Below are 11,289 nucleotides of genomic sequence, written 5' to 3' on the forward strand. Positions count from 1 at the left end.
ATTGGAAGAATTAATATTGTGAAAATGTCCATGCCACCCAGGGCAATTTACATGTTTGATGCAATCCCTATCAAAATACCATGGACTTTCTTCAGACTGTTGGAACAAATCATCTTAAGTTTTGTGTGGAATCAGAAAAGACCCCGAATAGCCAGGGGAATATTAAAAAAGAAAACCATAGCTGGGGACATCAGAAAGCCAGATTTCAGGTTGTACTACAACGCTGTGGTAGTGTCTGTTTCTTCATTCCAAGGGTTATGTTATCATCTTGAGTGTAACACCACATAGAGGTTATGTGAACTGGGAATGACAGTGCTCTAATTTAGGAGGTACTACAAAAATATTTGTTGACTGAATGAATGATTATGCTCACATATGAGAGTTTTTTGGGTATAATGAAATATAGTTAATTAGAAATTTGGTCTGGTTTTGAGTGATGTATAATCAAAAGACCTTATTAGGACTTTGGGGTTTTTTTGATGAATATATAATCAAATAACAATGATTATGGATAGTAAAATAGTGATGAGATATTAATTTACTGTCTTATCACTCAACCAATTCATGTCTTAAAAGGGCTGAATGATGTATATTGCTGATATCAGAGATAGAGCCCATTTTTCTTTCAACAGAGAAGTTACACTAGATTTTCTGAGAAAGGGTGATAACACTGTTGAAGCTAACCACTGCTACTATTATAGATTTTCATATAAAATGTATTTTTTATTCTTAATTCTAAAAAACATTACACTGATAATATATTCAATTTTATAAATATATATTCAAAAGCCTTCTCTAAAAATCTTTCTCAAAATTATTTATTACATACTTAATACTCTTAAGTGTGTTTCTACAAAAGAGAAATCTTGTACCTTCATATTTGTTGATAAAGTGCCATCTGAAACAGCGAATAGACGTTGCCATCCAATACCAGTTTTCATGACCTTTTTTTTTTTTTTTTTTTTTTTTTTACCTACCCTCTCACAGCAGTGATCAGCTCAAGTGCATGTAATGAAGGCAAACAAGACGCAGGTGACTGAGTTTGTTCTCACAGGACTTACAGATCGTCCAGGACTGCAGGTCCCCCTGTTCCTGGTGTTCTTGGTCATCTACCTCACCACCATGGTGGGCAACCTGGCACTGATTTTTCTCATCTGGAAGGACCCCCATCTTCACACACCCATGTACTTATTCCTTGGCAGTTTGGCCCTCGCAGATGCTTGTTCCTCATCTTCTGTGACTCCCAAGATGCTAATGAACTTTTTATCTAAGAATCATATGATATCGCACTTTGAGTGCATCACTCAATTTTATATTTTTGCTTCCAGTGCCACCACAGAGTGTTTCCTCCTGGTAGTGATGGCCTACGACTGTTACGTAGCCATATGCAACCCTTTGCATTATCCAGTGGTGATGTCCAACAGGCTCTGTGCTCGGTTGATAAGTTTGTCTTATGTAATTGGTTTTCTGCATCCCACAATTCATGTAGGATTATTATTTAGATTAACTTTCTGCAGGTCCAATATAATACATCACTTCTACTGTGAAATCTTGCCACTATATACAATTTCTTGCACTGACCCATCTATTAATGCATTGGTGCTTTTTATTTTTGCTGCCTTTATACAGGCTTTTACTTTTATGACCATCATAGTGTCATATACCCGGGTCCTCTTTGCCATCCTGAAAAAGAAGTCTGAAAAGGGCAGGAGCAAAGCCTTCTCCACGTGCAGCGCCCACCTGCTCTCTGTCTCCTTGTTCTATGGCACCCTCTTCTTCAAGTATGTGCATCCCGGGTCTAGCCCAGATCAATATCAGGATAAAATGTCTTCACTGTTCTATACAATCATCATCCCCCTGCTAAACCCCTTTATTTATAGCCCAAGAAACAAGGAAGTTTTAAGTGCACTGAGAAAAATTACAAAGAAATAAACATTTCTCTGGAAAGCTTTTGTTATTCTTTAGAGTTTACCCTGTTAAGAAAAGCATAATGTGTCCTTGGGTCTTGCACATAGTAGGGCTTTAATATGTACTTGTTAAGTGAATGAATAAAGAATTTAGAGTAGATAGACTTGTCTTCATCTTAAGGTCTGGTGATCATCAAAATAATAAATGAGCATGATAAGGACAGACTCCACTTTGTGTTTTTTTAAATCCATCTTCAAGGATGAAACTGAAGTGAAATCTTTAAATTACTATGACTTTGTAACATGCATGAGCTCTGTGTTTCCAGATACACACACTTTAAAATTCTTATGAACTTACTGTTTTTTAAAGGAAAACTCAATCTGTGTAAACCTTTTGTTTTAAAAAGTTCTCATGGCCTTTTAAATAATTCTCAAGCAAGTAATTTTTCAAATACCTTCTCGAGTATTTATAATCATCCAAACAATCTGTACACCAGAGTAATATTGCTAGACTGAATATGACAGTATATAACCTCATGAGGCATTTAAAATGAACATTTTTACAAGGTTTAAAAATCATGTTGAAAATTATATTTGCATTGCAATCATTGCAAGGTATAAAAATTTCACAGTTAAGTATAGAAGAGAAAGTAATTTTCCTGCCATGTAATGAAAAGTTCTGAGGTCTTTAAAAACTTCCACTTTTCCTAACAAATGTTTTTCCTTCATTCTTAGAGTCCCATATTTCAAACAGGTATTTTATTTATGTTGGACAGTCTCCATTCTTGTCCATACTGTCATGTCGTATAATCAACTCACTGGATGTCACCTGAGCTATTATGAAGTGCCTACTAGGTACATACTTTATTCAGTTGGAGTGCATAGCCTCTATAGAACATTTACAACTGGTTTAGTTAAGCAGGAGAGGGGCCAATGATGTGGACATTTTTCACTTGAGGTTTTCATTCTTAAAGTTTAATGTGCATGAGCCAATGGATATTGGCTTCAGTAGATCACTGGTAGGTGTGAGATTCTGTACTATTCACAAGTAGCCCAGCTCTAGCAGGCAGGCCTGGACTACATATTGAAAGACAAAGCACTAAAATTGCTCAAACATTCATGATGATTACTTTAGATTCTGAAGTTTGATTTCTTAATAGGAAAGCCTACCCGCTCTCATCTGAATATTTCTGTCCTCCCCAAATTCGTATTTTAAAATCCTGATCCCCAAAGATGATGATATGAGAAGGAAGGGCCTGTGGAAGTTGCTAAGTCATGTGGTGGAGCCATCATGAATGGGACAGTCCCTTATAAAAGAGGCTCCAGAGAGATCCCAAACTTCTTCTTCCACGTGAGGACAAGGGAAAAGACACTGAATACGAATCAGGATGGGGATCTGCGACAATGCTGATACCTTGACCTTGGACTTCCAGCCTCCAGAACTGTGAGAAATAAATTTCTGTTGTAGAGAAGCCAGCCAGTCTGTGATATGTTATTACAGCAGCCTGGATGGACTGAGGCACTACCTCATATTTAAATATTACCTTCAAGACTTTTACAGTGTATTCATCTGAATCATTTTAATTGATTCTTTCAGTCACTTTAGAAAAATGGAAGGTAGGTGTCATTTCTTCCCTTTATAAGTGTTGCAGCCAGGACTAATGGAAAAAGCACAGTGTGTCAAATCAGAAGATCTGTTCTTTTATTCCTGAGTCTTAGATGAAGCTAAAAGTGATGATAACCTTCATTAAATCTTCTAGGTCATACAGAGAAGAAAACAATGGGTGTTTGATGATATTTAAATGAGCAGTGCCTTAATTTTTTCATTTGGATAAAGCTGATAATGATACGCACTTGTGTCCCTGTTCAGCTGATCAGGGGAGACAGTATATGCGAAGGTACATTACAGAGCATGAATCACTATATAATATAGGTCTTGTCTTTATGAGGAAGTTAAGGTCTAACTTTCTTAAAGTTATATTACTAGTAAGAGGCTAAGCTTTGACAAGAAACACTGTCACAAACTGCATTGTAACTGGTGGCCAATGGGTCCACACCAGAATTCTTTTCATCATGTAAAGTAATGTGAGAAATGTCAGATGCCCCAATACTATTGAGAAATAGGGACGCCTGGGGGGCTCAGGGGTTGAGCATCTGCCTTTGGCGCAGGTTGTGACCCAGGGGTCCTGGGATTGAATCCCACATGGGGCTGTTTGCAGGGAGCCTGCTTCTCCTTCTGCTTGTGTCTCTGCCCCCCTATCTGTGTCTCTCATGAAAAATAAATAAAATCTTTAAAAAATAAATACTGTTGAGAAATTGAGATAGTTTATATGAATACATTTTGTTGAAAGTACAAAAAATACATTCTTATGAAGATGATTATTACATTTTTATTAAATATGTACACTAAAAAATTAGTCTTCAGGAGACCTTAAAAAGCAAGTGTCTGTAAAATCCCTCTTTGGAAGAAAGGTTTCAAAAAGCAACATTGCCCCTAGTGGATGATTTCTGGCCAAAAATAATTTGATTACTAATGAGAGAGAAAAGTCAATTTCTTACAAAGTGTGAAAAACAGGAATCATTGGACAGAATTTGGAGCAATTTGTGTTTTTATTTGACTAATTGTCCTTTCAAAGAAAACTCCTGACCAATGTCTACTATCCCAGACACTTAAGTATATGTTTGGCCTGAATTACTAAGCTATTCAAAGTAAGCCTTTTAAAATCACCAACAATTTGCCTCTGAGAAAGAAGGTGGGCTTGTGAAGCTCTGAGCTTCTGGCAAGGTCAAATAAGACTAAACAAAGGTTGAGATATTTGTTTAAATTTTTTTATGATAAATATCAAAGCATTTTGTCCTGTTTTCTTCTTTTTGGGGGGGGGGGGAGGAGAGGGGACTCATATTAAAGCATTCCAGATAAAAAAGAATGGAGAACACATGACAGATTTAAGAAATTAGAAATTACCACTTAAAAATCCTTAATAATATAATTGGTTTGGGCAAGAATCATCAAGGGATGCTAAAATCCTTAGCTAAAAAACGGACAGAGACCTGTATAGTTGCAAGGGTGCAAAAATATCGTATCAGTAGTTAACTTGCCACATGTAAGGGAAAACCCATAATGTTACAACAGAGAGGTCGGATCATTGACACCTTAACCCAAGGATCACACTGAACCCCACCGACAGTGACACAGACAGGCTCCCTGTACTTCCTGATGCTATGCAATATGAAATTCGTAGCATCATTTATGAAGAATTATTGCTAAAATGTTTAATTAAGCCTTTAGATATAAATTCTACTGGAAATAGAAAAGTACAAAGAGTAGGAGAACAAGTCAAACCAGGCAACTAGACAAATCCAGAATGTGGAAGTTCCACAGGACATGGCCAACTGTCTCCATGTCATACATTAGGGGAAAAAAACTAGAAAACCATTACAATTAACAACAACAATGAAAAAGTAAGGAAAGGAGAAAAAATGACAGTGTTTGGGATTTAGAGTCTTGATAGATAAACAAATGCAATGCTGTAAAAAAATTCTAGTAACAATTGGAGAACTTTGAGTATGGACTGGTTATTTGATGGTAGTGGAAGAACAGTTTTCATTTCATCTGATATCAATCAAAATGGTATTGTGGTTAGGAAAAAAAAGTCCTCCGTTCATGAGGCAGTATGAAATGTTTAGTTACCAAATGTCATAGTATCTGTAATTTTCACTAAAATAAATGTTTCTCTTTAAAACATGTTATGCTTTTAAGTTTTTTCCTTCTAGAAGTTGTATCTCCATATAAATCACACTACTTACTGGCTGGTGTGACAACCTGCAGATGGCTTGAGCTAATTGTAAAAGTATTTTATGTACAAAGTTAAACTGCCATTGTCACAAATTGGTGCTAAGACAACATATGTCAATTTGCTCACCCCAAAACCATTCTCTAACAAAAGAGCCTAAACTGCTTTATCTGTGCATAATTAAAATAACTATCAAAAATAGTTAAAATTACCATGTAACAAGCCTTTCCTGTCTGTCAAGGACAGTGTGAAGGGCTTGACATTCACCCTCTCATCTATCTGATTCTTGCAACAATCGTATAAGTGCACATTAACTTCATTCTGCAAATGAGGACATCAAAATGTAGAGAGTTTAAGTTATTGATCAAAGTTGTAGAAGCAAAGCCTGATGAACCAAAGTCTCTTTCCAAAGTCTATGCTTTCAATCAACTTTGTTACTCTTCCTCCTCATGTCTAGAAGTAGATATTCAAATATTAGTGAATTTGTATCCATAGTGAACCTTGGTAACATCAAGCATAATTTCAATTACTATAGCTAACTTTATGATATATTGAAAACCTGGCATGGGACATCTCTCTTCTTTATTTTTTTTAGAAAAATTCTTTGGGCATTAAAAAAATCTATTTGCTCTTCCCATGAATTACAGTTTTCTAGTTCAACTATGTCCCTACAATTTTGTTTAATATTTTGTCGAATTCATAAATTAATTTAGAAAAATTAATACCTCTACTAGATCATCTTTCTGCTTAGATAAAATTATGAATTTTCACACATGTCACAAATATTTATACCCCTCTGTAGTTTTTCATTTCTACCAACTACATATAGGTCAAGCATATTTCTTGCCAACTTTAATCATATACATATTTATATACACACATATATGTCTATATTTTTTCAAGATATATATTGGAAAATTTTTTGTAGATTTGTGATAATCTGAAAAAAACTCTAAGATAATCTTCATAGTCTGTAAATATTTAAAAAATTAAGAAAAAGTTAGGTATGTCACAAATGCATAAAACATATGTAATTAACTAGTCTCTCTTATCATTTACTACTTTAACATTTACGAAAATCTGTTTTAAAAAGTGAAAGTTTATCCAAACCAACACTTAGAGACTGTACTTGGCACCACTGGCAGTTGAGAGAAAGCAGCATTAGGTCAGAACTCTATGAACTTAACTGTAGTACACACAGCACTGCTGTAATCATTTCATAGTCAACTTCTGTTGCTATGGCAGTGAGCTCAAGTGTTGACTACGTTCTGAAAATGACATACTGCTAATCTCTATGTGAGCAATTGGTTTCTCTAGTAAACTGCGTATCACAGTACAAACTGATCTCATGGTTTTCATGTATTTTTTGTGTTTTGTGCAATTACCATGAACCTTGAATGACACTCTGGGACTCATATGAAGTACCACTAGTGGTACTGTTAGGGCTCCCAAGAGGCAGAGAAAAGTCATGACATTACAAGAAAAAGTTGAATTGCTTACTATGTACGGCAGATCGAGGTCTGCAGCTGTGGTTGCCCACCAATTAGAGCAGTGTAAGGACTATTGTTTTTTTTTTTTTTTTTTTTTGAGAGAGAGAGGGAGGGAGAGAGAAAGAGTGCAAGTGGGGAGGGGTGGAGGGAGAGAGAGAGAATCCTAAGCAGGCTCCATGCCCAGTATGGAGCCAGACATGAGGCTTGATCTCATGACCCTGAGATAATGACCTGAGCTGAAATCCATTGCTCAGTTGACTGAACCACCCTGGTGCCCTGAAAAAAAAATTCTTGAAGCCATCACTGCAGCTATACCAGCAGGCACAAAAACCTTGCATTTTTTTTTTTTTTTGCAAAATAACTATTTATCTCATATTAAAAATGCAACTTTTATGTGGATGCAGAACTGCTGTAAGAAAGACATACCTATAGACTCTAATTTGATTGAAGAAAAAAAACAAAGTATTATGACAACTTAAAGCAAAAGGAAGGTGAAGGATCTAAAGTTGGAGAATTTAATGCCAGCAAAAGATGGTTTGATAATTTTAGAAAGAGGTTTGGCTTAAAAGATGTCAAGATAACTGGAGAAGCAGCTCTGCCAACTGAAAGGCAGCAGATGCATTCCCAGATGCCATTAAAAAAAATCATTGAGGAGAAAAGATATCTACCTGAACAGGTTTTTAATGCAGATGAAAATGACCTATTCTGGAAAGGAAATGCCATAAGGATATCTATTAGTAAGGAAGGGAAGAGAGCACTATGACTTAAGGCAAGAAGAGATGGGCCAAATATGCTGTTTTGTGGAAACGCAGTTGGGTTTATGATCAGGATTGCCCTTATTGATAAAGCTGCTAACTGCTGACCCTTTAAGGGAAAAGAGAAACACCAGCTTCCAGTCTTTCAGTTGTATAATAAAGTCTGGACAATGACAAGATTTTTTCTGAATTTGTTTCATCCTTGCTTTGTTCCTGAAGACAGGAAGTACCTTGCCAGTAAGGGATTGCATTTTAAGTTCTTCTGCCATGGATGATGCCCCTGGCTACCCAGAAACCCATGAGTTCAACACCAAAGGCAATGAAGTGTCTGCTTGCCCCCAAACACAATGCTTCTAGTTCAGTCTCTAGACCCGGGGTTCAAAAAGCATTTAAGGCTCATTACACACAGTAATCTATCAAAAGGATCGTCAACATTTTGGAAAAGAACCCCAGTAGAGAAAATATCATGAAAGTCGGGATAATTATACCCCTGAAAATACCATCATTGGGATAGGAAAAAACTATGAAAGGCATCAAGCCCAAAACGATACATTTCTGCTGGAGAAAACTGTTCAGATATTGTGCACAAGATTTATGACAGAGCCAGCCTATGAAATCATTAAAAAGATTGTGAATATGGCAAAAAAAATATGGCGGAGAAGTGCCTCAAGATATAGATCTTGGAGAAATTTAAGAGCTAGAAGACCCCCCCCCCCCAGAGGAATTAATAGCAGACAACTTGAGGGAAGTGAGTACTTCCAATCCCGTGCCAGATGATGAGGAAGGAGATATAGAAGAAACAGTGTGAGAAAACAAACTGGCACTAGCCCATCTGGTGGAAGGGTTCGGGTTATTCAAGACTGCTTTTGACTTTAATGACTTGTACTCTTCTGTAATAAGGGCACTGAAAATAAAACAACTGGTGGAAAAAGGATTGGTATCCGGTGGAAACATTTTTAGAACAGTGAAAAAGCAAAAATGTGAGAAAGAAATTACAAAGTGTTATTGTGAAGTTACACTGAGTGGGCCTGCCTTTCTGGCCACCTCCTTCCACTCCTGTCCTCCACCACTCTGCTTCTACTGCCCCTGGGACAGCAAGACCAGCCCCTCTCTTCCTCCTCCTCCTCAGCCTACTCAACTTGAAGACAAGGATGCATACCTGTCTGATGATCGAGCTCTACTTCATGGGTGGTAAATAATCATCATGGTATAGCATTGAAAACATCATTTTTAATGTGTCTTTGTGTGAAAAGTGTAATAACTGCATAGCAAGAGCTGTGAGAGACATTCTTCTGTCATTATCACTATCTTCGCCTAGGTATTCACCTTGGAGAAGGTCGTATGCAAGTCCCGTATGGAAGTGGACAGCCTATCGTTATGCAGGCATAAGGGGTGTGGTATTTAATATAAAATTAATAACATGTTACTTTTATAACTTTGCTTTCAAAGGATTACATTATTCTATAGTATGTGTCTCTCTTTCATAATTGGAAAGGCTGCTTCTCAGCCTATCATCACAAGTAAGTGGTTTTTAAAAAAATGTAGCAATGTTTCCAATACCGTATTATGAATATGGCTATTATACGATATGCCATTAAAAATTAGTAACAAAATGGTATGCCTGGGTGGCTCAGTGATTCAGTGTGTTGCCTTTGGCTTAGGTCGTGATCCTGGGGTCCCAGGATTGAGTCCCACATCGGGCTCCCTACAGGGAGCCTGCTTCTCCCTCTGCCTGTGTCTCTGCCTCTCTCTCTGTCTCTCATAAATACATAAAATCTTTAAAAAAATTAATAACAGTTCATTCATTAGTGTACAGGCTAGGCTACCATGAGGCAGTTGTATTAATATTGTATGCTACCATAAAGCAATCATATTGCTACTTCTGTGTATCAGTGCATGAATTGTATTCTTGCAAATAAACATGAATTTCTTTTTTCAAATCTTTTCATTTTCTTTTTTTTTTTATTTACTTATGATGGTCACAGAGAGAGGGAGAGAGAGAGAGAGAGAGGCAGAGACATAGGCAGAGGGAGAAGCAGGCTCCATGCACCGGGAGCCTGATGTGGGATTCGATCCCGTGTCTCCAGGATCGCGCCCTGGGCCAAAGGCAGGCGCTAAACCGCTGCGCTACCCAGGGATCCCTACATCTTTTCATTTTCAATGTCTAGTGTTAGTCACACATATACCATCTAGACGCTCATACAACACACACATCTAGGGTTTTGTATCAGAAGACAATATTGAGGTAGGTACTGACCGACAATTCATTTTGTAGACACAAAATAATTTTGTGTTGTGCTATTTGTCAATAGCAACAAATATAGTTTAGAACTGTAAACATATTTTCTCTTATAATTTTATTATATTTTCTCTAGCTTAAATTGTTGTAAGGATATGGTATGTAATACACATGATGTACAAAAATATGTGTTAACTAACTGTGTACGTTATCGGTGAGGCTTACAGTCAACAGCAAGCTATTATGGTAGTTATATTTGTGAGGTGTCAAAAGTTATACACAGATTTTCAAATGCCCAGATGATCAGTGCCCCCAACCCTCATGTTGTCCAAGAGTCCATTGTAATGATATAGAAGATTATAAGTTATATATTATTAAGAATAGTTTATGAAAAATTATGTACAGCAGAGCCATTATGTTATTTTAAAATGTTTATATAAAATTATGTACCTATGCAGTATACACATGTAGATATATATAAGTATTAGATTCATGCATGGGTAAATGATAGGAGAAATATACACCAGAAAGTTAACTGTACCTATCAGTGATTAGTGAGATTACAACAATTTGGTTTCTTTGTGCTTTTCTACATTCTCATTTTTTTCTCCAATTAACCTGCTTTTGTTTGCAGAAGAAACAAGCTATAAAAATTATAGTTAGGAAGGAGTACATAAAAAATGATTTGTTGACTAGTCTATAATGCCCAGTAGACTGACTTCATTCTATAGGGAATCTATTGGTGGCATGGGGGGAATTTCAGTATTCTCTTTGCAAACAGTTTGAAGATGGGAAGAAATAAATATCTTCCCTCAAAAGTGCATTTATCAAAGAAAACTAACACGAGATGAATGGTTGCCTTTGACATTTTTGTTCTTGTATCTTAAGAGTTCTCCATGAGAATTTTTCTTATGACAAATATGCATCTTCTTACAAGAATTGGGTGAGAATAGTGTGCTTTATTTTATTGTTATTACTCTTTCCACCAAAAAAGATAATATATAATTTTAGTAATGAGAATTTCTCATGAGTTGTCAAAATATTGGAAAAAATTTTTTGAGATGATTTATCTATAAAATGGAATGGAAAGGAAGGCTAACTGAA

The 11,289-nt window shown here is 36.3% G+C and overlaps 1 protein-coding gene across 1 annotated transcript; it reads left to right on the top strand.

Annotated features, from left to right (window-relative positions):
• Window positions 1-1,008: 1,008 nt before the first annotated feature.
• On the top strand, window positions 1,009-1,932 carry LOC112913666 (olfactory receptor 5AC1-like). The gene has a single exon (XM_025990550.2). The coding sequence runs from the start codon at window positions 1,012-1,014 to the stop codon at window positions 1,930-1,932; it is 921 nt and encodes a 306-aa protein (XP_025846335.2). The 5' UTR covers window positions 1,009-1,011.
• The last annotated feature ends 9,357 nt before the right edge of the window (window positions 1,933-11,289 follow it).

This window comes from Vulpes vulpes, chromosome 1, assembly GCF_048418805.1.
Source record: "Vulpes vulpes isolate BD-2025 chromosome 1, VulVul3, whole genome shotgun sequence".
Lineage (NCBI taxonomy): Eukaryota > Metazoa > Chordata > Mammalia > Carnivora > Canidae > Vulpes > Vulpes vulpes.